Source organism: Schistocerca serialis, chromosome 6 (assembly GCF_023864345.2).
Source record: "Schistocerca serialis cubense isolate TAMUIC-IGC-003099 chromosome 6, iqSchSeri2.2, whole genome shotgun sequence".
Taxonomy (NCBI): domain Eukaryota; kingdom Metazoa; phylum Arthropoda; class Insecta; order Orthoptera; family Acrididae; genus Schistocerca; species Schistocerca serialis.
This window is the reverse complement of record NC_064643.1, coordinates 338,598,090-338,624,258: the sequence shown is the minus strand read 5'-3', so window position 1 is coordinate 338,624,258 and position 26,169 is coordinate 338,598,090. Positions and strand designations below refer to the sequence as shown.

At 42.0% G+C, this 26,169-nt stretch overlaps 1 protein-coding gene across 1 annotated transcript in view; it reads right to left on the bottom strand.

The window, feature by feature from the left end:
* The window catches only part of LOC126484861 (ureidoglycolate dehydrogenase (NAD(+))-like), a 99,014-nt gene extending 81,729 nt beyond the window's left edge, over positions 1 to 17,285 (bottom strand). Inside the window, exons 1-2 of the mRNA XM_050108456.1 lie at positions 17,039 to 17,285; positions 5,812 to 6,000 (exon numbers count right to left, since the gene is read on the bottom strand). Of these exons, the coding sequence (XP_049964413.1) occupies positions 5,812 to 6,000; positions 17,039 to 17,285 (436 nt within the window). The remainder of the gene's footprint in view (positions 1 to 5,811; positions 6,001 to 17,038) is intronic.
* Between the last annotated feature and the right edge of the window lie 8,884 nt (positions 17,286 to 26,169).

The window sequence follows — 26,169 nt, the reverse complement described above, 5'->3', positions numbered from 1 at the left end:
AAATTAGGAAGACGCCACATCATACAGGAGCTGGAAAGAGAATGAGGATTTTGCTACTGCATTGAGGTGTGTCTCCAAACTACATACAGCTTCTGCAGTCTGATGGAGATACGCGTATCTCAGGGTACATACATGACTGTGCCCCAAACACTCTCACCCTCCTTGTTATTTTGTACCATACAACAGAGAAAAACTACGAACTATAAAAGCTCTGCTAACGTCACCCGGTTGAGAACTCGATAAGACATTACCGCAACACGTCTTCTGATATATCTGGAAATAAATACCATCTGGGAGCTGGGATTGACCATATGTGGTGATACCACTAAATATACATGTACTGGTCCACTGACGTCAGGTGGACAGTGATCGAAGTCGCTTCCACAGACCAGTGTAAAGTTTCGTCATCTGTACTGTAGGAGGATCATATACCACAGGCTATCAATTTCAAGAGAGGGCCCCTGTGTTGTTCTTTCATTAGCAGTCTGATGCATTGATTTTTTTTTTTTTTTTTTTTTTTTTTTTTTTTTTTTTTTTTTTTTTTTTTTTTTTTTTGCTGTAGCACATCGAAGCAGGTATATGTCTATGATTTTGTATACCGCCATACATTTTGTTTTTCCACCATGACTTCGAGGTCTGTAAGAGGTGCTAAAATAATTAACACGTCTCGATCCATTGGCTCTCAAAGAAAACTGGACATCGTTCTTTGTAAACTATGCTGCTACACCCACAACACAGGATTATTGGAATGAAATAGGGAGATGTCGGTTCTTATTGACAAAAAAATTGTGGGAGGCATCACAACACATGGAAACTGCAAAAGTTTGCGGCATTGTGCGGCGTTTCCAAATAGCTGTCCGAACGTGATTGATGACCTCTACATAAATTCATCTTCCACAGTGACGTGGTATCAGATATCTAGGTGTTCCCTTTCAATTGATTCCTCATGTTGCAATCACTGTTTGGGTGCAGGGCATCTCCAGAAGGTGCTGTTCCCATCAAGACTCTCTGTCCATCTCAAACAAGAGATGTCAGTCAACCATTTTGTGGTAATCATCAGCGTTACCAGTGAACAGATGAGATGGAAAGGACACCGTCAATATGAGGCGGTGTACTGTAATAAACACCACAGTGGATGTCAGTCAACCATTTTGTGGTAATCATCAGCGTTACCAGTGAACAGATGAGATGGAAAGGACACCGTCAATATGAGGCGGTGTACTGTAATAAACACCACAGTGGATGTCAGTCAACCATTTTGTGGTAATCATCAGCGTTACCAGTGAACAGATGAGATGGAAAGGACACCGTCAATATGAGGCGGTGTACTGTAATAAACACCACAGTGGATGTCAGTCAACCATTTTGTGGTAATCATCAGCGTTACCAGTGAACAGATGAGATGGAAAGGACACCGTCAATATGAGGCGGTGTACTGTAATAAACACCACAGTGGATGTCAGTCAACCATTTTGTGGTAATCATCAGCGTTACCAGTGAACAGATGAGATGGAAAGGACACCGTCAATATGAGGCGGTGTACTGTAATAAACACCACAGTGGATGTCAGTCAACCATTTTGTGGTAATCATCAGCGTTACCAGTGAACAGATGAGATGGAAAGGACACCGTCAATATGAGGCGGTGTACTGTAATAAACACCACAGTGGATGTCAGTCAACCATTTTGTGGTAATCATCAGCGTTACCAGTGAACAGATGAGATGGAAAGGACACCGTCAATATGAGGCGGTGTACTGTAATAAACACCACAGTGGATGTCAGTCAACCATTTTGTGGTAATCATCAGCGTTACCAGTGAACAGATGAGATGGAAAGGACACCGTCAATATGAGGCGGTGTACTGTAATAAACACCACAGTGGATGTCAGTCAACCATTTTGTGGTAATCATCAGCGTTACCAGTGAACAGATGAGATGGAAAGGACACCGTCAATATGAGGCGGTGTACTGTAATAAACACCACAGTGGATGTCAGTCAACCATTTTGTGGTAATCATCAGCGTTACCAGTGAACAGATGAGATGGAAAGGACACCGTCAATATGAGGCGGTGTACTGTAATAAACACCACAGTGGATGTCAGTCAACCATTTTGTGGTAATCATCAGCGTTACCAGTGAACAGATGAGATGGAAAGGACACCGTCAATATGAGGCGGTGTACTGTAATAAACACCACAGTGGATGTCAGTCAACCATTTTGTGGTAATCATCAGCGTTACCAGTGAACAGATGAGATGGAAAGGACACCGTCAATATGAGGCGGTGTACTGTAATAAACACCACAGTGGATGTCAGTCAACCATTTTGTGGTAATCATCAGCGTTACCAGTGAACAGATGAGATGGAAAGGACACCGTCAATATGAGGCGGTGTACTGTAATAAACACCACAGTGGATGTCAGTCAACCATTTTGTGGTAATCATCAGCGTTACCAGTGAACAGATGAGATGGAAAGGACACCGTCAATATGAGGCGGTGTACTGTAATAAACACCACAGTGGATGTCAGTCAACCATTTTGTGGTAATCATCAGCGTTACCAGTGAACAGATGAGATGGAAAGGACACCGTCAATATGAGGCGGTGTACTGTAATAAACACCACAGTGGATGTCAGTCAACCATTTTGTGGTAATCATCAGCGTTACCAGTGAACAGATGAGATGGAAAGGACACCGTCAATATGAGGCGGTGTACTGTAATAAACACCACAGTGGATGTCAGTCAACCATTTTGTGGTAATCATCAGCGTTACCAGTGAACAGATGAGATGGAAAGGACACCGTCAATATGAGGCGGTGTACTGTAATAAACACCACAGTGGATGTCAGTCAACCATTTTGTGGTAATCATCAGCGTTACCAGTGAACAGATGAGATGGAAAGGACACCGTCAATATGAGGCGGTGTACTGTAATAAACACCACAGTGGATAGCATGATTAGGTTTATCACATTTACCAGTTTTTCCGTAATTTGAACGCTGACCAATGGCTAGACTGGACGATTGCCAATTTATGGGTCCTGCATTTAAACACGCTATAGTGCTAGAGTTGTCTGGTGTCTGACCTATTGGTCTTGTTGAATGCAACGCTGTTAATATTCCAGTGTAAGAAATACGTTTCCAAGGCATGACATACGTTCTCCCTGATCTTTCTCCATAGTAAACTATGGTAACAAACTATGAATTGATAAAACTACTACCTTGCACACCAAATAAAAAATCGATTCTTTGTAACACAAACACTACATATGTTTCCAGAGATGTAATACGCCTACTGTTTACGAAGTACAAGCCCGATTATGGTTAAGAAATTATGATACAATCACAACAGTCATATAAAATGATCGTCGGCAGACATAAATGCCTAAGAAGAAACGGTGACATCTTACAAGGAAATAAAAACCACGATCAGTAGCCAGAGGAGATGTAACAGTCTTATCGCAGTTTACTACCGCCCCTGGTAACCTTCCTCTTGCACACAGAAGTCATGGTCCGATGTTAGGTCGTATTACTTATGCGCAGGATAATATTGTCATTCCCACTGACGAATAGTCTCTAGAAAGCCTCCTCTCTCCGCTATTAAGTTGTGTGTATGTAGCCTCAGTCTACTCTCCTTCTCCGAAACACACAGTTTTATTGATTTTGCTCAGTTCTTATTTCACGGTATTTTTCTCCAATTTTATGTATTCTCAGTCAGTTTCCGTATTTTTACTATGTTTTCGCGATTGTAGACATTTCATAAAATCTCCCTATATTTTTATCTATCTCACATCGATTCTTCGCAATTGTGTCAATTTTTCCTCGAATTTTAACGATTTTACGTCATTTTTCTCATTTTTTCACCGTTTTCCATATGTATTTGGTCATATTGCTGACAATCCCCTTGTACTGTTTGATTGTCTGCGAGAATATTAGCGTATCTTATACATCAACCTACTAAAAAAATCCTAAGACCTGCCCTATCCCCAATGATCCACATGCATGCATTTTGGGTAGGACGAAAATGAAAAGTGTAGTAACAGTGGCTTCGTAGCTATACGAAACTGAAGACTCGAATTATCTCCAAGATGCGACAGAGAAATGGAGTACTTTGCATTCATCTTCGTTTGTCTAGAGGAGGGTACAAAAACCAGGTTTTCCATCGATGGACATGTTTCAGCACACATGAGTTGGAAGTCCGCTGATGACTGTGGTATGGAGACGTTTGCTGTTACGATCGCAGGTAGACAGTGCTCTAAGTCACACACAGGACACACAATTGTATACGACGAGTCGACCGCAAGTTATACCACACAACTGATACACCCCAAGAGAACAATGGAAAAAAATGAATGGTTCAAAAAATGGTTCAAATGGCTCTGAGCACTATGGGACTTAACATCTTAGGTCATCAGTCCCCTAGAACTTAGAACTACTTAAACCTAACTAACCTAAGGACAGCACACAACACCCAGCCATCACGAGGCAGAGAAAATCCCTGACCCCGCCGGGAATCGAACCCGGGAACCCGGGCGTGGGAAGCGAGAACGCTACCGCACGACCACGAGATGCGGGCAAAAATGAATGGTTAAATGTGTGATAAATGACCTTCAACAACATCTCCTTCTCTCTAGAATGTATCATCAATCCAACATTAAATCATACCTCATTATAATCCCTCTCAACTAATCATTCCACATAATTTCTACTACCCTTTAACGCAGATCTATTTCAGTTAATAGGCATATGGCTCTCTTTTCCAGGAAAGCATCAAAGATGGCAGTCAACTTGCATGTATGACTATTACCTCAATATACATATAGTAGAATGTTGTTAAAAAACCGTACAGAAGCTGTTTGAGGTATTTGTTAGCTGACGCCGCATGGTTGTGATTAGTGGAGAGTACAGAGAGGCACATTGTAAATACTGATTGTTAGGGTTTAAAACAGTCCTGTGCAGGGTCAAACACGCGGTCCATTCTGTAGATGTATATTGCAGTTACCCCAGCTGGTAATACATCGCTCTTTAGCTACGAATACTTTATAAAAATTTATAAGGCGGTTGCCGATATCTTTGGGGTCCCCCGGGGCTTGTGATCCGACACACAAAAATTTATTAGTCTACATTCGGTGGTATCCACGTTAAACATTCTGTTCCAACCGTTTTATCGCTCTCGACAAAAAATGACTTGTTTCCCTGTTTCCTGGTGCTTCCATGTCTACTTCTTCCTGTATTCCTCTTAGTGTCGCATATTCTTTCCCATGAACAAGAATTTTCCTGCATCAAGCAAATGACATGCAAGTAGTCCCTCATTCGCCTCAATTTCTCCCACATTTTGACGTATTTTCCCCCCAATTTATACGTATTTTCAGTCATTTTTTGTAATTTTATCGATTTTATGTCACTTCTGCCCATGCGATCATGACATCACTTCTCGCCACGTATTCTAAAATTGCTTGTACATGTAGTACAGTTGTGAACAACCAACGTAGATGCACTATTTTCCTGGTCGGACAGCATAGTATAGCACTGTACTCGAATGTATCCAGTCGCCTGCAACCACATATTCTACAGTTGCAGTGGGTTTGCTCTGTTTTCTGTATGTGTGTGTCTGTACATGTGACATAGATGGCTGCCATGATCAAGAGAAGTCCCGAGCTATTGTTTGAGTTTGGATCCGCCACGCGCTATATCTTCCTACAACACTCTACACACAATAAAGTTTCGTTCAGTACTGTTCTTCCTAGTGTTGCAATTTTAATGGCTAGCAGTGAGCTTTGTATGAAGTAATTCACTGTGCGTCTTACGCCTGGCGCAGACGTATCCAACGCCGCAGTCCCTGGCTTTCTTCAAGGCGAGGTTGTTGCAGAAGTTGCCGACGACCGCGCCCATTGCGTTGCAGCCATCCACGTTGGCTGTGGCAGATGTCTCCTGTATGAGGCACGGGCGAGCTTGCCCATTCACTCTGCCGCTGCACAGCTCGTCCACATAAAAGCCTGTAACACAAACACACCCCTCCCTTAGAGCACTCAGGACTCGGTAGACTGCTCTGTACTGTGATCCAGATTCAGGTGAGTCCACCATGGAGATAAGAAATCTTTATCACAGATGCTGAGTATTATTTGAGTCTTTGAGCAAGAATAGTAACAAATGGAAACAGATAGTTGAAATTAAAGTCACTGAATGGTAAGCAATCGAGACTTATTGGACCCAAATAAAACAGAAGAAGGATTATGCGGACTTATTCGTACATAAAGAAAAAAATGCGGGCTAAAACTCTTTGAGGCATTAAAAGAATGGAACCAAGCAGATAAACTACTCAAGTTGTTGAGTCCTAGGGAAGTGCGGTAAAGCTACAAAATCACCACGACAATGAAATCAGTAATAATAATAATAATAATATAATGATATTAAGCAAAACAGAGTATGTCAGACTATTGCTGATGATCTGTCACTATTTTACCAAACTTCAATTAGAAATCTTTAAAGATTTTAGGTCCCTTTTCAGATCGTCTACAGATCTCGTTCTCGGTCATCCTCGTAGTCTCTTCGCTTCTCGGCAGTAGACATGAATCTGACTTCTTTTGATGTAATTTTGTGATCAATCCACTTAATCATTTTAATCTGCATTCTTGTTTTGATGTTAGATTTTGCTACATATACTTTTGCTGTTCCTGATTCTTTAAAGGGAATAATACGTTTCATTTCCTTTATTAATTTTAATTGATGTTTGACATTATTTGTTATATTAAATGGTGTGCGCAGGACGTTTCAAAATTATATACCTACAAACTTCGACGGGATGTAGAAGCTGCCTTGAGAAACAAAATGAGGATAGAAACCCAAGTCCAGAAACTTCATGGAATGACGCTACAGTGTGTCAAAGTAATAGGTGCTAGCGCCTGTAAATGTATGTATACACAGGGTGATTCCATGATAATGTTACAACCTTTCAGGGATGACGGAAAAACATAAATGTCAACCTTTCAGGGATGACGGAAAAAGATAAATGTATCAGTTTGGGGTAAGGGACCCTGGTCCGGAAGCGAACAATTCGAAAGTTATAAACTAAAATCGTTGTGATACCTCTGACAGTGCAATAAACGTACCGACACTGATATTACGATTATGTGGTAGGCACCCTTCAGAGTCTGTATTATGGACGAAAATAAGAAAAAAATGTCCATAAACAAGGGCGTAAAATGCATGCCTGAGCAGCTATGAGCACTTGTTCACCTTCACTGCTATAAAGCACATATCCTCTGTTGTGCAATGCTCATAGCTCTGTTGGTTTGCCTCCAAATTCCGTTCAACTGTGCTTGGAGGAAGACTAAAACTCTTGAATCAAAAATTATCGCAACATAAATTTTACCAGTATTACTCAGGGGAAAGAACAAAAGTGTTTAACCAAACTGTCTGGCACTTGCTATACATTCTGAAAGTCTTAACATCTATGGCGATGCAAATTAATCTCTTTGCGATGATAGCCACAAAACTGTTTTAGAATTTTCTGCCGAAAAAGAAAATATAATAATATTCTCGTAAATACGCTGAAGCGCCAGAGAAACTAGTATAGGCATGTGCATTCAAATACAGAGATACGTAAACAGGCAGAATATGGCGCTGCGGTCGGCAACGCCTTAAATAAGGCATCAAGTGGCTGGCGCAGTTGTTAGATCGGCTACTGCTGCTACAATGGCAAGTTACCAAGATTTAAGTAAACTGCTGCAGATTTCAATGCTGGGCCAGCGTTCGAACCATTCAACGAAACATCATCGATATGGGCTTTCGGAACCGAAGGGCCAGTCGTGAACTCTTGATGACTGCACGACACAAAGCTTTACGTCTCTCCTGTGCCCGTCAACACCGACAATGGAATGGTGATGACTGGAAATGTGTTGTCTGGTCGGACGAGCCTCGTTCCAAATCGTATCGAGCGGATGGACGTGTACGGGTATCGAGACAACCTCATGAATCCATGGACCCTGCATGTCAGTAGGGGACTGTTCAAACGGGTGGAGTCTCTGCAGTGATGTGGGCGTGTGCAGTTGGAATGAGATGGGACCCATGAAACGTGTAGATACGACTCTGACAGGTGACACACACGCAAGCATCCTGTCTGACCACCTGTATCCATTCATGTCCTTTTTGCATTCCGACGGACTTGGGCAATTCCAGCAGGACAATGCTACACCCCACACGTCCAGAATTTCTACAGAGTTTAAACACTTCCGCTGGCCACCAAACTCCTCAGGCATGAACGTTATTGATTATATCTGGGATGCCTTGCAACGTGCTGTTCAGACGAGATCTTCATCTCCTCGTACTCTTACAGATTTATGGACAGCCCTGCAGGATTCATGGTGCCAGTTCCGTTCAGTACTACTTCGGACATTAGTCGAGTCCATGCCACGTCGTGTTGTGGTACTTCGTGTGCTCGCGGGGCCCTACACGATATTAGGCGGGTGTTTCAGTTTCTTTGGCTCTTCAGCGTAAAAAGATGAAGAATAAATAAATAAGAAGGGAGTAAACCAGGAAAGATATTAGTGCTAAACTCGAAAACAAATGCATACATAGCATTTACATGAAATTAACAATCCCAGTAAAATAAAATCAATACTTGAGAAGAATACTATAAAGAATGTTTCACAGAAGCATTATATGCTCAAAGTGATACAGAATCACAGTAACAGAATTGGCAATCGTAACAACAGAATATATGGAGGACTTAGGCAGTCACAATAAAACAAATAAATACAGGGTAGTTGACGAATAGAAAGGAAATGACGGTTTGGGTAGCATTGGAAAACTGTGAAGATCAAGTTAAGTATAGATTATGTGAAGTACTGAACTGTGTTTGATCCTTTAATATTAAATCAGGTCTGTGGACCAGATGTTGTTGGTTTTCAGGCCTTCCAACAAGGTGAGTTTTTGATCTTTGTTTGCTAAGTAGAGGACATGGGACTGGCTAGTAGCTGTGGCTTTCACTCAGTACATGCTCAGCATAAGTGGAGCTGTTCCCACAAGAATTACGGGCACTGCAACGAACGGAACAACGAGATACATGGGCTCTGCAACGAACTTGTGACGTCACACTTGTCGGCATGTCTGCCACACCTCTTGAAATCTCGGCTACTTCCAAAGCTCACAGTACAACAATATTTAATTGAAAAAGTACCCACTGGAGACCTTAATTTAGGCGTGTGCTACAGACAACTTGCATGCAGTTAAAACACGCACTCAAGAATGATTAAACTCGTCTGGAATATTACTTGCTCCCCGTCGAAAACGACTGCTAGAACTCGTAAGACCTGCAGCGTCACGTATTGTGACGACCGCGCGACGGCCTGTCTTTCTCGTGGGCCTCGGCAACGAACTTTTGACGTCACACTAGTTGCATTGCCAGACATATATCGCGAACGCTCGGCAGGAAATCATTATGTAAACGAAAAGATACCCAATAAAGTCCTGAACTTTATCATATGTTAAAACGGCCTCAAGTAGGATCTCACCCTCCGCTAGTGATAGTCGCTTCAAGTCGCAAGACCTGTAGTGTCACGTGCATTGACCTGTGTCACAGGGTCCTTACATCTCGTTGGCTCAGACGCGGAGTAATAATTCTGCCACCTGCATCTGCATTCATTGTCAGCCGACAAAGTTGCTGTGTCTCTGCCTGACTAAACAATGTAAACTGCTCACAATCAAAACAAGTAATTTTGCATACGTCACTGTAGGCTAATAACTGTGCTACCTAGCTTGGGTAGCTCAGTTGGTAGAGCACTTGCCTGAGAAAGCCAAAGGGCCCGAGTTCGAGTCATCGTCCGGCACACAGTTTTAATCTGCCAGGAAGTTTCATATCAGCACACACACCGCTGCAGAGTGAAATTTTCACTCTGGGAACCTATAGCTGCAGGATCTCAATGCTTTTGCTACACTCTGTGATACCTGTCCTAAGTAGAGGATTACACACCATTTCGTGCAGACATTGGAAGAAGCAACAAATGAGCATAGGGGAGGAGCATAATTTGCAATTTTTGTTTCCTTTGCCATATGTGGTCAATCAGGACAGAGTTGCACCTATTGGTTGAGGATGTTATTTGTAAGTCCAACTCTCCTTTGAATTTTTCTTCGGGCATGGGAACAGATATGAGACGGGCCATCACTGAGTGGAAAGCTGCATTTTTGACTGTAAGTGGACGTCGTGAGCAAGAAGGTTATAGTTGTTCTATAAGTTTTGAAACAATGTGTTTGTGTATTGATGGTAATGGTAATGGTAATATTTAAGGGTTTTCTGTCAAACTCCATTGTGAACTGGATATTTTTATGTTGACAGTTTAAGTCGAGAAAAAAATGTTTTGAGCTGTCTCGCGGCGCCTGCCCGCAGCTGAACCCGTATTTAATATTTGCAAATGCTATCGTTAATACCTTGAACAGAACGCTTTTCTTTACTGATATGAGCACAGAAACCTGTCTTATTATGGAAGTAGGTGTTCTCCCTAAATCGTGTTTAAAAAGAGCGTCCGTCTGTCCAGTGTAATAACTGTTCACAGTCATTGTAGCTAACTTCGTATACGCCAGAACTAAGAAATTTGTCACGTTTATCTTTACGTAGGCTATAGATACTGGAAGAGTTAGAGTTCGTTCCTACATTCTGGTATTTCCTAGTAGCTATATGCAATACGTATATTTCGACAACCTAACTTTGTCCACTAATTGGAAGACTCTCGTAACATAAGCGAGTTCTCGGCAGTAACCGTAGTCGTCGCTCACGGTGTTCTTGGACAACTGTGTTTCATAAATTGTCGCTTGTAGCATTTAATCTCCTATCCAACAAGAAACTAAAACTACGTTCTTCTCGGTGGATAACTTGGAGCTATCAGACCATGTGTTGTTTCTTATAAATGTTCTCCAGTGACAATGGGTGCAATATAGTTGCAAAAGAAAATCAGCATTCACTCTTTTATTGCGAAGTTTCACAGAGATGAATCCATTACATTCTACCCATTTCCTGCTTATTCTCAATTGGAAGCAATCCGAAGTCCCAACATAATATCAATCATCTCTTCACACTACGTAACTGAGGAATTAGATTTCGCTATGTGAGACCATCGGCACTCGAAATTGCAGTCATTACTCACTACTACTGACATTGAGTAGTGTTTTCACATTTTGCGGCGTGCAGTTGCAGCTGTAGCGGTTATAAAGCTAAGTATTGACAAAGTTATTTGTCCACTGTTATACAGTTACTAAATTTAATAGTTTTCAGCGATGTATCGTGCTGTTTGTGGCGAAATAACGATTTAATAAACTTTTGGAAACGTTCGATCACTGTGTTTTTTAGAGTTTTATGTGCGTCGAAGTCGTTTAGTAAATTTCGTGCTTAAGTTTTCAGCGGTCGTTTCTTATTGTTTCTACTGAACTATTTCAGTAAAATTTTCATTCAGTGTTTCAACATCGTTAAGTGTTCCAGGGGCCACTTGAATTTTTGGTTTGAGTTAATAATATTGTTACGTTTTGTTGCTATTGGTATTACCTGTGGTGTAGTAATATTAATACAGGTAGTTGCTTTCTTAGTAGACAGGGAATTTCGAGACCGCTATTATTAGTTCTACAATTAGTTCTACTGGTGTAACTGAACTTAGGTAACGTAGACGTATAGTTTTTTTTTCAATAACTGTACAATTTTACCATGAGTGAGAAGTGTAGGCTCTGTCGTAGGTTTGTGAGTAGTAGGTTACGGTGTGATATTTGTTCAAAGTGCCCTTTCAAAGGAACCCTCCCGGCATTTGCCTGGAGCGATTTAGGGAAATCACGGAAAACCTAAATCAGGATGGACGGACGCGGGTTTGAACCGTCGCCCTCTCCTGGGAATACTGAATCTGTAGTAGAAATAAGTTGATAGAGAAGCAGGAACGTATGATCTGTGCCCTACAGGTGCAGATACAACGCGCAAAGGAGGAACTAGTTAGAAGGGTGTTTGGTGGCGGGGAATGGGAACTGGCAGTTGGCAAGAAGACAGCTGGGAGAAGGAGGTATTCAGACAGTTATACTTTGTGTATATGAAATAGATTTGACCAACTGTCAGAGTTGAGTGCAGAGGAGCCTCTTGTAGCTGTAGATGTAGGGAACATGCAGCAGTCCTCAGCAGTTAGGAGGCCTAGGTCAGTTGCAAAGTCTAACGGAAAGAAGAAGGTTCTGCTGGTTGGTAGTTCGCATGGTAGAGGTGTGGGCCACCAGTTTCAGGAAGCGTTGGGGAGTGAGTACCAGATCACCAGCATTGCGAAGCCTAGTGCAGGGTTGGCTCAGGTGACTGACAGCATAGGGGAGTTATGTAGGAATTTTACAAAGGAGGATTAGGTACTGATAGTTGGTGGAGCAGGGAATAGTCTTGGCAGGAACGGGTAATATGATGTAGGTGGTAACCTGGTTAAGATATCTACTCAATCTGGTGGCACTAATGTGCATTTCGTCATGATCGGACTCATCTTAATGCGGCTGTTAGGCGCGTCAACGTGGGGCTGTAGAGGACGCTGATGGCAGAGGGCATCGATCACATTTCAGTGGTGCCAGTTGGGTCTATCACTAGATCTAGTTTCACTAGTCATGGCCTGAATCTCAATAGGTATTGGAAGGGGAGGCTGGCAAAGCTTATAGATGACAGTGTAGTGGGTGGTGGTGGGATCACCCATGGAAAAATTCCTGTAGTAGTTGGTGTTAGAGCTGCAAATTTTTTAGATTGAAGTCAGCTGATAGGTATAGTTGCTTAAAGGAAGTCCCTCTATCTAAGGGCTCACCATCAGAGGACATGTTTCCAAGTAGAGAAGGAATTAGAATATTTCTTCAAAATATAAGAGGTATTAGAGATTAAGTTAGTTAAATGCTTATAGATGTTGACTCTGAAATTATTGGTATATCGGAGCACCACTTAAATAATTTGACAATTCAGAGGCTTCCTTTACCAGCTGCCTGTTTTTCAAGGAGTTCCTTGCCAGGTGGGGGAGTGGCTATGTAAGTAAAAAGCAGTATTCCATTTGAATTAATAGACGTAGCACGGGACTGCACTGAACAGATATTTGAATGTTGTGCAGGGGAAGTTAAATTTAGTGAAACTAAACTTCTAATTGTTGTTGTTTATAGGTCTCCTTACTCTGACTTCAGAGCATTTCTGCTCAAACTAGAGAGGGTTCTTGATTCACTTTGTAGGAAGTACCAGAAATTAGTTATATGTGGTGACTTCAATATAAATTTTGTATATGATGGTGCAAGAAAAAGGATGTTTGTAGATCTTCTAAATTCATATGATCTCGTGCAGACTGTGCTTTTTCCCACTAGGGTGCAGGGGAACAGTAGCACGGCCATAGACAATATTTTTAATCATTTTTCACTACTAGATGGGCATTCTGTTATTACAAGGGTGAATTCGCCTTTCAGATCATGATGCACAAATTTTAACATTAAAAGGCTTTTGTACTCAAACAGATGTCACATATAATTACAAACTATGGAGGAAAGCTAATCCAACAGCAATAGAGAGTTTTTTAAACCTTGTCAAGGAACAAGATTGGTAGAATGTTTATAGTGCTGGTAACGTAGATGATAAATATAATGCTTTCCTTAACACATTTCTCATGCTCTTTGAGAGTTGCTTTCCATTAGAAAGTTCTACAAGAAGCACTAGCAGTAATAGGCAGCCTGGGTGGCTGAATAGTGGGATAAGGATACCATGTAGAACAAAGTAGGAATTATCAAGCTACAGTAGCCCATTGCAAACAGAATTGTAAGGGTGTTATTAGGAAGCCTAAGAGTGTGTGGTATGCAAATAGAATACCCAATTCACAGGATAAAATTAAAACAATATGGTCAGTTGTGAAGGAAGTGTTTGGCCAGCAGCACAAGGTAGACGATATATACTCAGTTCGTAGTAAAAATATTTCTGTTACTGATAAATCAGGTATATGTACAGTATTTAACAATCATTTTCTGAGCATTGCTGGTGAATTAAATAAAAATTTGGTTTCTACAGGGTATCTTATAACTTTCTTGGCAACTGCCTTTCCGAGATTTATGTCTGAAACACTCCTCTGTGATACAGACAAGGGGGAGATTGAGTCAATAATTAAATCATTGAAGATTAAGGACTCTCATGGATATTTGTAATTTTTCCTTTAGGACTGGTCAGTTTCCTGAACGATTAAAGTACTCAGTAGTAAAGCCGCTTTACAAAAAAGGAGAAAAGGATAATGTAGACAATTTTGGACCTATTCCTATGCCATCAGTGCTTGCTAAAGTTATTGAAAAGGCAGTGTATGTAAGGATAATTGATCATTTTATATTACACGATTTGTTATCAAATGTACAGCTCGGCTTTAGAAGTCGTTTAACAACTGAAAATGGTATATTCTCTTTTCTCTGTGAGGTATTGGATGGGTTAAACAAAAGGTTTCGAACGCTAGGCATATTTTTTTGATTTCACTAAGGCGTTTATCGTGTTGATCACAAAATATTGCTCCAGAAGTTGGACCATTATGGAATACGGGGAATAGCTCACAATTGGTTCATCTCTTACTTTAGCAACAAACAGAAAAATGTCATTACTCACAATGTTGATAATGGCTGTGATGTGGGGTCTTAGTGGGGTACAGTCAAGTGGGAGGTGCCCGAGGGATCAGTGTTGGGGCACTCCTGTTCCTTATTTATATAAATGATGTAGTATTATAGGTAACTCTAAAAATATTTCTATTTGCTGATGACACTGTCTTGGTAGAAAAGGATGTAGTGCAACATTGGTCTGGTTTCAAATAGTGCAGTTCATGACCTAAGTTCATGGCTTTTAGAAAATAAACTAACGTTAAATCGCAGTAAGACTCAGTTTTCGCAGTTTCTAACACGCAGTTCTAGAAAACCTGACGTTTTAATTTCACAGAATGAGCATATGAGTTGTGAAACTGAACAGTTCAAATTTCTAGGTGTTCAGGTAGATAGTAAACTGTCGTGGAAAGCTCACGTTCAGGATCTTATTCAAAGACTTAATGCTGCCATTTTTACTATCCGAACGGTATCTGACGTGAGTGATCATTCGACACGAAAATTAGTCTACTTTTTTCTTATTTTCATTCGCTTATGCCATGTGGTATTATATTTTGGGGTAACTCTTCCTTTTCTAAAAGGATATTCTTTGCTCAGAAACGGGCGGTTCGGGCAATAAGTGGTATAGGTTCACGAACCTCTTGTCGACCCATGTTTACGAATCTGGGTATTTTGACACTGGCCTCTCAATATATACATTCCTTACTGTCATTTATTGTTAACAGTATTAGCTTATCCCCAAGAATAAGCAGCTTTCACTCAGTTAATACTCAGCAGAAATCAGACCCGGATTTGGGGTCGGACTTGCTTAACTCTTGTGCAGAAAGGTGTGCAGTATACTGCTGCGTCGATTTTCAATAAGTTACCGCTCGAATTGAAAAATCTTAGCAATAATCCAAGCGCTTTCAAATCGAAACTGAAGAGTTTCCTCATGGGTCACTCCTTCTATTCTGTCGAGGATTTCCTTTAAAAATTAAGCTGCTTCTTGTTGTATTGTTGATTGCGTTTACTAAAACTTATGGATTGTCTTTTTTCTGGTTCATAAACATTTTATTTTTACCTGTTATTACTTTTATGTTGTAAGTTCATATACTGACATGTTCCATGACCTTGGAGATTGGCTCCTCAATTTGATCCTACAGAACGTGACGTGAAAATAAAAAATAAATCTGAAATGCACTTCACATGTACCATTACTACCATAATTCACACCACAACGGTCGTGTGGTCGACACTGCTTTTTTTCCTTTATTGAATTTCGATTCCCCCAGAATGGGGTGGGCTGCTTAATACGCTGCTCTTCAGCCTACAGGCTTTTTAAAACATAAGAAGAAGAGAAGAAACAATAAAAGCAAGTGATAAAAAGGTGACTTAAATTGTAAAACGGCGGAAAACTGTGGTAAGTTAAAACATACAATGGTTGGCGATGCTAATAAAATACACAGGAAGCAGACAGGTAAAACAGTAGACAGACAATGAAAAAACATGGCGACAGTATGGTTTCTGTTCGCAAGAGATATAAAAATCACACCCAGTGACAGTATGATTTCCGTTCGCAACACTTTTGAAAAGACGCACAAGACTTAACACTCACTGGAAACACTGCACTAAAAAGTCGGCACAAAGATGACACACCTCATCCAAGGGCAGATTGCGGAGGGGGGGACCTGGACAGATGAGGAAAAAAAGGGGGGAGGAGAGGAAAAACGAGGGAAAGGGGGGGGGGGAACGACGGAGGGAGAGGACTCATGAGAGGGGGCAGGGCAGACGTGAGAGGGAATGGGGAAAGGCAGTAGAGGAGGGAAATGCAAAAGGACTTGGGGGGGAGGGGGAGGAGAGAAGGGAGGCAGCGAGAGGGTAGGTGGGAAAAAAACAGGATGGAAGGGGGGGAGAGGGAGCCCAGGAAAAGGACAGAGGAAGGAAGGGGGAGGTGAGGATCAGAGATCAGAGTTGATAGGAAGGATAAATGGAGGGCATCATCCGGGAGGGGGAGTCGACGGAAGCCACGTTGGGAGTTGGGAAAGGAGATGAAGGGTGTAGAGGTGGAGGATAGGGGGGAACACAACGGTGAAGGCATGGCAAAGGGCGGTGGTTGGAGAGGAGAGGAGCAGCCAGGGGATGAGGGGGATCAAGGCGGTGGGAGGTGTAGATTATGTGGATATGTTTAAGGAATAGGAGCAGATGGGGGAAAGGAATCAGGTCGTAGAGGTTGACACTGAGACGCACGTTCAATATGTCGTTGGACCCCGCGTGCTCGATAGGCAATCATTACCCCACTTTCGCCTCGAAGAGGAGAATTTAAATTGTTAGTGGTTTGGAAGCCTATCTTCACGTCTGCATTGCTCAACTTGCCGTGATACTTGCCCGTTATATACTACGACAATATACACACGAAATGTCGTACTGTAATTTAAAAATTATGGCGCGTACGCTGGTTTAGTTACTTACCCAGCCGTAAGATGCCGTGCGTGCTGCGGCCAAAGTAGTCTGCTGCGGCTATGACGTGCGCCGCCTCCTTCGCATTGCTCTGGCAGGCGCCTGCACTAACCAGCACCTCCTCGCAGAAGCGAACAACTTCGCACGGAGTCACCACGAACTCCTCGCCTTTGCCCTTCTTCGCCATCGTCCGCTGAGGCGTCCATCCGGGCAGCAGCACTGTGGGCCGGCGTGAGAGATGCTTCGCCAGACGCCACATGATGGCCGCACCTTGGGACGACGCCCGAACACTATGAATTTAGAAAGAGCAGTGACGTGTTGCGTGGTTACGCCCGCTCTAGTGTGTTGCTGTTGTCAACGATATTACGACAACGATGTCAGAGAAGTTACCTCTGCAGATTTACAGAAAGGCGGCATTTTGTCGCACGAAAATCCAGTGAAATTTTTTAAATTGTTTATACACAAAGAAGTCTAGATGATGTTTGTTTATATACAAAGAAGTCTAGATGATGTTTTATGTAACTCTTCCGAGAGGGTTCGGGTGAATTAGGCCATCCTCAAATTTACAATTAGAATAATAGAGATGAAACATTAGTTATCCCCTATTATCTAAGCTATTTATAGCAATTTATGAAAGAGATAATGAAAATGTGCCAGCTTAAGTAAATTACTAGACTGTTGTTACACCAGCGTTCCAGCTAACCAGATACTAAAATGTTAGCGATTATATATCACCAGTAAGTCCCTACTTATTTAACGAATCGAACTCCCACGTATAAAACTGTTTCATAAATGAAATTAGTTTACAAATGAATTAATGTTTTACATATTTGACATTAAGCATGTAAGCGAGAAAAAATTCTAGAAGCAAGATTTTAAAAACAAGCACCAGTCGCTCTGAGTATTTTTTATTTACCATTTTCGCTCTTCAAATAAACAAGAGCATCGTCGGAATATACATAGTAAAAGATGCACATTGAGATAATTTTGACTTAAAATTTCAGTGACGTTACATAAAGTACATTTTCTATATCCAGCATGGTGACTTGCGTTTGAAGTTGGTTGAAAGCACTAAAGATTACGTTTAAAATTGGCTGACAGCAGTGAAGATTAAACACGGACGTTACAAGTACTGTTGTACATTTAGTTTAATCTTCAGCGCTATCACTGTTGTCATTTACTACCGTACCTTAAACGTAAGTTTAAGACTACAGCACAGCCGGTGTAATCTTCAGCACAGTCAGCAGACATTAAACGCAATTTTAGTGCAGTCAGCGAGATTTAAACGTAAGTCACCATACCGTAAATAGAAAATGCACTTTACGTAACGCCACTGCAAATTTTCTGTCAATGTAAGTATTGTCTCAATTTGTTTCTTGTACTGTGTATATTCTGACGACGCTCTTGTTCATTTGAAGAAGGAAACTGATAAATAATAAGTACTAAATGGCTGTTTTCAAAAACTTAGTTTTAACAGTCGCTTCCCTTATAGACAACACCTGCCCTTGCTTAGTTTATAAAAGGTTTCAAATTAAAGTTTCTTGGAAGTCGCTAAGTGTTCTCATTATAGTTAGAACGCGTGCAGAATCGTGTTTGGCGCGGGGGGGGGGGGGGGGGGGGGGGGAAGGTGCAGAGTCTTCCTTGATACCTGGTTCCAATTTGAGCCAGGAACACTGAGTAAAAAGTTTTTGGTTTAGTTCGGACCGGTTGTCATTTATGTAGTCAACCGAACATGTGTGTTACTGTAGCCATGTTGTAGTATATTGTTGTAGTATATTAAGCAAGGTTTCAACGATGAACCGGAGCTGGCGCGGAGGTAAACTATTGTGAATCGCTTAATTCTTTTGCAAAAGGTGTTAATTGGGCTGAAATTAATGTTTAGTGAAGAGTACCATTTGTGTGTAAACCGTTCGCGTTTTACGTGCAAAACCACGTTTTTTTCAGTTTTTTTTTTTTTTTTTTTTTTTTTTTTTTTTTTTTTTTTTTTTTTTTTTAATAGCGTGCCACTTCCATACTTTAAACTTGTGCGAATCGGTTCGATCTTTTCACTAACAAATATGTTTGAGAAGGCTGCGTGCAGAATTATGGTTCGGGAGGGGGGGGGGGGGGAGAGGAGAGGGTCTTGGTGCTTGGTTCCTATTTGAGCTACAAACATGAAGTAAAAAAAAATGGATAAAGTGAAACGAAATTTTTTCATCCAGTAATACTTATCCGTTGCCGAGATACGGCGGTTTAATGTCGAGGTAAATATAGGACGTAAAAATAATTCTTATACGAACCGAATGCGCGGAAACGGGTTAAAGTGATTCAAATAAACAAAAAATGCATTGTTACGACAAAAATCTAGCTTTATTGGGATATTACGTGCAAATAACACGTTTTTAGTGCATATTTTTACGCACGCCACCTACATGTTTCAGACCTGTGCGAAACGGCTCAAATTTTGTAAGAACGGAGACAAATACGTGTAATTAATTGTTATCCTGTTGTTTTGTGAATGCTTTATCCGTCGCCACCGTATAAGCAATATGGTTCGAAAGACATAAAATCGTATACTAGATCAGTAGTCACCTGAGGCAGGAAAAATCTACATCGGTTGCTAAGATATCGCCGTGTAAGGTCAAAATTGGCTATGCAATATGGAACCAGCTCCAAAACCCACATTTTGAGCTAGAACTGTTTCAGCACAACTTTACAAATAAAATTCAAGTTTGACGTTATGCCAAAAGCAATTCTCGCATCTAAAACATTTTCTAATGCTCTTTCAGATTAGTACCGTAGGTCTCAGCATTTAACACTTACGCAACTGAAATAAGCACATTCCAGAAGACACGTTTCAACAATTTTTTATTCACAATGTCGATGTAAGACTACCAAAATGAAGAAGTAAATACAAAAATGGTTGAAACATTATATAAAATTCACTACCATTTTATTGTTTTTATACAATTTTATGAAAGCAGATACTTTTAACACTTATTATTACTGTTAAATATATACATGAATTATACGCATATGGTTCTTTTACACGCTGACATACTTGAAAACTACTTCGGAGTGAAATCAAGTGTGCCTTCAATATCATCAACATCATCCACAATGTCAGGGTCCGAAGTTAAGTTTTCATAAAACTGCCTGGCGTCCATAGGAATGAGATGCACTATCGATTTTATGTCGTACAGTTTTGGCAGTGATACTGTTTTATCATTTGGCCATAAATGTATCAATAATGCTGTTTCATGAACAATGAATAAGGTTTCTCCTTGGTTATTCTTATTGGACGAGGTTGCAACCAGTTAACTTTGTTGTTGTGTATGTCATGCTTTCTGTTGACTATATTTTTTCTAACAGCGAAGTACTTCAAAAGTTTTGATTTGTCATCCTACGGATTTGAGATAAGATGTGTAACAAGGCATGGATTTAGCAACTGCCGTACTGGAATACTCCGGCTATCAGAAGTAGCCTGCCATGCTGGAACCACCATGGTGATAAAGCAGCAACATGGGTACGGACTTTGTCTTTGGACAGATATTTACTACTGGAAAAAACTATCAGTTACGGAACTAAGTTCTCAGTCTCTACGGAATAAACGACCACCCAGAGTTGGATGTTAAGGTATTTGTGTGTTTATGTAAATAAGTATTCTTGTACCTCGGCTAAGTTATTTTGTGTAGCAGTTACAGAACTCTTCCAATGGCGCAGTCGTTGGGAACGCAACCACATCAACGGTGCGACCAATAACGTGTCTGGTACAGCAGGGGCGTAATTGAAACTTCCTCGCAGATTAAAACTGTGTGGCCGACCGAGACTCGAACTCGAGACCTTTGCCTTTCGCGGGCAAGTGCTCTACCATCTGAGCTACCGAAGCACGACTCACGCCCGGTACTCACAGCTTTACTTCTCCCAGTATCTCGTCTCCTACCTTCCAAACTTTACAGAAGCTCTCCTTCAGGGGCATAATTGTTAATGTGTGACTAGTAATGATGACGGCTGTCTTCAAGAGGATAGTCATATGGATGGATCACGCTGACAACGTATTCTGAAGTTGTGAGGCTATAAAGTACAGTGCACTTTCCACGTTTGTGCTGGTTTGCAGTGCTCACTTCAGTGGTCGGAGTTGACATAGTGGTCATTCTCCTTCCGATCTCTGTTGTATGCACTTCATTTCGAGCATTGCTCAGATTTTTCTTGGTTAACATTTGGTGTAGTGGAGATTTCTTGTTGAAACTTGGATCATGTTCTCATTACGTTTCACGTCGACTGAGAACACTAACCTGTTTGTAATTGCAATGGTGCAACAAACTGATCTTACATTTCCGATTTGAACCTTTTGCAGGCCTTTAATGCTTCTAGGGAAACGTTAAGTGTTACTCGGGACCGGTTGTTACACCGGCTGGAGGACCGGGAACAGCAACATACAGACATCCAAGGAACGCCGCCAGCTCTACACCCATTTTATCTGGCACAGGAAAAGTGGGCCAGCTACATGCACAGATTAGAACAACAGTTTATAGCATAAGGAACCTTAGATGATGTAACCAAACGTGCTTTCTTATTGTCAAACGCTGGAGCTTATATGTGAGGGTACACAGATGTTAAGAACAAGTTAGTTGAATATTTTCAGAGTAAAATTCCAGTTGCGGCGACACGCCATAAACTTTATCGGGCTTATAAGAATCCTGGTCAGTCATTTAAATAATGGGTTGACACATTACGAGATCTCACTCACGATTGTCGTTTCGCGTATGAAAATCAAGATTGTGCTTTCCCTATGCTGTGCAACGGTCAGAGACATGCATATTGTTCATGCTCCAGACGCATGGCTGCGTAATGTCGTTGTCCGTTTTGAATAATCACGCTTTGGACCAGTGTTTATGGTTATTCAAAGCAAACAGGGCAATCGCTCGAATCCAGTGGAACCGAAGTTTTAAGACAGACTTTCAGAGTGGTGGCCAACGGCCTTGCCGCAGTGGTAACACCAGTTCCCGTTAGATCACCGAAGTTAAGCGCTCTCATGCAGGGCTAGCACATGGATGGGTGGACCATCCGGTCTGCCGAGCGCTGTTGGCAAGCGGGGTTTACTCAGTCCTTCTGAGGCAAACTGAGGAGCTACTTGATTGAGAAGTGGCGGCTCCGGTGTCGGAAACTGACATACGGTCGGAAGAGCGGTGTGCTGACCACCTGCCCCTTCATATCCGCATCCAGTGACGCCTGTGGGCTGAAGATGACACGGCGGCCGGTCGGTACCGATTGGGCCTTCATAGCCAGTTCGGACCGAGATTGTTGCGGTTGTTCAGGGTAGTGATGTTCACAAGAGTAAGCAGGGCGGTAAAAGTCTCCAGGCGTCTAGGAATAATGCCAAACCCCGGAAAAGGAACAAATAAAATCTCACTGGTCAGTCTTCTGAAATCATATCTTGTATTTAGTGCTTCGTACCTGATGACAGACAGTCATGTTCTTACGAACACTTGAAGTGCTTACACTGTCGGAAACAGTGTCATAAGGCAGAAATTTGTTTACAAAAACATCGCTCCGTCAAATAATCTAAGTGCACCGGTAAACGCCAACAACATGGTGAATGGATTTGATTCTAAAGTTGACGATTTTGAAAATAGTGTGTACTGTATTCTTTCACAAAGTGATAAAACTTTGTTAGTGGCTGTCGAGTTCAATGGACTAATAATTCAATTTCATCTTGGTACTGATTTCTCGAAAATTATCATACACAGCGCTACATATGCACATCGGGACTCCACCCTTTTTTTTTTTCAAATTTCACGAGACTCTAACGAGGCTTGGTGATTAGAAAGCTCAATCAGAGGTCTTTATAGAGTGAATGTCAAGTATAGAAACAAACAGATGCAGGTTCCGCTTATAGTGAAACAGTCATGTATAGCGGCCAACATATGGGGACGCGATCTGCTTCAACAGCTTGGTTTCATGCCACGGGATTCAGCAAATCACATGCTTGTCAAGATGAAGGGATTGCATGTGGGCAACTCAGTAAGAAATACAAAAAGCTTTTTTCATGTTCCAATGGTAGCATCACGAACAGTGAAGTGCACATCACCTTTCGCATAATCATCAAATTTTGTAATTTTTTTCTAATGCTTTGTGGGACAAGGTCAGACAGGACCAGGGGCATCATCGAGTATGTCCCGAACAGCCTGTGGGTCACAGCATTGATCATCGTCGGGAAAAACAATCCCGAATCTTCGTCTATGCGAGGATATCAAGTCGACAGTTAACACCTAATCCGTCGTAGATACGTATCCCATTCTGAGGGCGGAAGAAATCGTGTCCAAATTGAGTCACGGACGATTCTTCACCCGCGTCTATGTGATAGATGTGTATCTGCAACTACATCTCGACAAGGAGAGTTAACAGGTGGTGGTCATCAACAAGTCCTTTGGGCTCTACAAGTACAGAGGCGTGCTGAGAACCTTTGCCTCCGAATTTTTATGTGAAAATTCTTAAGGGTTTTTAAATAAAACAACGTTATTAGCATTCTACATCTTTATTCTTCATATCTACATACACTACCGGCCATTAAAATTGCTACACCACGAAGATGACGTGCTACAGATGCGAAATTTAACAGACAGGAAGAAGGTGCTGTGATATGCAAATGATTAGCTTTTCAGAACATTCACACAAGGTTGGCGCCGGTGGCGACACCTACAACGTGCTGACATGATAAAAGTTTCCAACCGATTTCTCAAACACCAACAGCAGTTGACCGGCGTTGCCTGGTGAAACGTTGTTGTGATGCTTCAAATAAGGAGAAGAAATGCGTGCCATCACGTTTCCGACATTGATAAAGGTCAGATTGTAGCCTATCGCGATTGCGGTTTATCGTATCGCGACATTGCTGCTCGCGTTGGTCGAGATCCAATGACTGTTAGCAGAATATGAAATCGGTGCGTTCAGAAGGGTAATACGGAACGCCGCGCTGCATCCCAACGGCCTCGTATCACTAGCAGTCGGGATGACAGGCATCTCATCCGTATGGCTGTAAAGGATCGTGCAGCCACGTCTCCATCCCTGAGTCAACAGATGGGGACGTTTGCAAGACAACAACCATCTGCACGAACAGTTGGACGACGTTTGCAGCAGCATGGACTATCAGCTCGGAGACCTTGGCTGCGGTTACCCTTGACGCTGCATCACAGACAGGAGCGCCTGCGATGGTGTACTCAACGACGAACCTGGGTGCACGAATGGCAAAACGTCAGTTTTTCGGATGAATCCAGGTTCTGTGTACAGCATCACGATGGTCGCATCCATGTTTGGCGACATCGCGGTGAACGTACATTAGAAGCATGTATTCGTCATCGCCATACTGGCGTGTCACCCGGCGTGATGGTATGGGGTGCCATTGGTTACACGTCTCGGTCACCTCTTGTTCGCATTAACGGCACTTTGAACAGTGGACGTTACATTTCAGTTGTGTTACGACCCGTGGCTCTGCCCTTCATTCGATCCCAGCAGGATAATGCACGACCGCATGTTGCAGGTCCTGTACGGCCCTTTCTGGATACAGAAAATGTTCGACTGCTGCCCTGGCCAGCACATTTTCCAGATCTCTCACCAATTGGAAACGTCTGGTCAATGGAGGCCGAGCAACTGGCTCGTTACAATACACCAGTCACTACTCTTGATGAACTGTGGTATTGTGTTGTAGCTGCATGGACAGCTGTACCTGTACACGTCATCCAAGCTCTGTTTGACTCAATGCACAGGCGTATCAAGGGCGTTATTACGGCCAGAGGTGGTTGCTCTGGGTACTGATTTCTCAGGATCTATGCACCGAAATTGCGTGAAAATGTAATCACATGTCAGTTCTAGTATGATATATTTGTCGAATGAATACCCGTTTATCATCTGAATTTTTTCTTGGAGTAGCAATTTTAATGGCCAGTAGTGTACAGGGTGATTCAAAAAGAATACCACAACTTTAGGAATTTAAAACTCTGCAACGACAAAAGGCAGAGCTAAGCACTATCTGTCGGCGAATTAAGGGAGCTATAAAGTTTCATTTAGTTGTACATTTGTTCGCTTGAGGCGCTGTTGACTAGGCGTCAGCGTCAGTTGATGCTAAGATGGCGACCGCTTAACAGAAAGCTTTTTGTGTTATTGAGTACGGCAAAAGTGAATCGACGACAGTTGTTCAGCGTGCATTTCGAACGAAGTATGGTGTTAAACCTCCTGATAGGTGGTGTATTAAACGTTGGTATAAACAGTTTACAGGGAATGGGTGTTTGTGCAAAGGGAAAAGTTCTGGACGGCGGAGAACGAGTGATGAAAATGTAGCACGCATCCAGCATCCATTTGTTCGCAGCCCAGGAAAATCGACTCGCAGTGCTAGCAGAGAGCGGCAAATTCCACAATCAACTGTATGGAGAGTCCTACGAAAAAGTTAGTTATGAAACGTCAACTACCCGAGGCGATGGATCGGCCGCCAGGCAGCCCATGACATCGCACTTCATCACTGGCCTCCAAGAAGCCCTGATCTTACCAGCTGCGATTTTTTATTATGGGGGTATGTTAAGGATATGGTGTTTCGGCCACCTCTCCCAGCCACCATTGATGATTTGAAACGAGAAATAACAGCAGCTATCCAAACTGTTACGCCTGATATGCTACAGAGAGTGTGGAACGAGTTGGAGTATCGGGTTGATATTGCTCGAGTGTCTGGAGGGGGCCATATTGAACATCTCTGAACTTGTTTTTGAGTGAAAAAAAAAACCTTTTTAAATACTCTTTGTAATGATGTATAACACATATGTGTCTTTCATTAAATACACATTTTTAAAGTTGTGGTATTCTTTTTGAATCACCCTGTATTTCAGCCACACCGAAGGAGTGGGTGCTCCATGTTGTGGATGAACTCTTCGAATTCGAAACTCGATCATAGCACGCTGCTTCTCACGCACCACCGTAGTTTCGTTACACACCGCCATGTTACACGATATAATTCGGAGCCCACTAGCGTCAGAGCGCTGCATTTGCCCTTGTGCTCCTCGAGTCGTTTTTTGACAGTTCTTTTTGTCGTACTCACGTACACCTCCTCACAACTACATGGAAGCCTATAAATTCCAGCATTTTCCAGCGGTTGGCTAGCATCCTTGGACGAATTTATA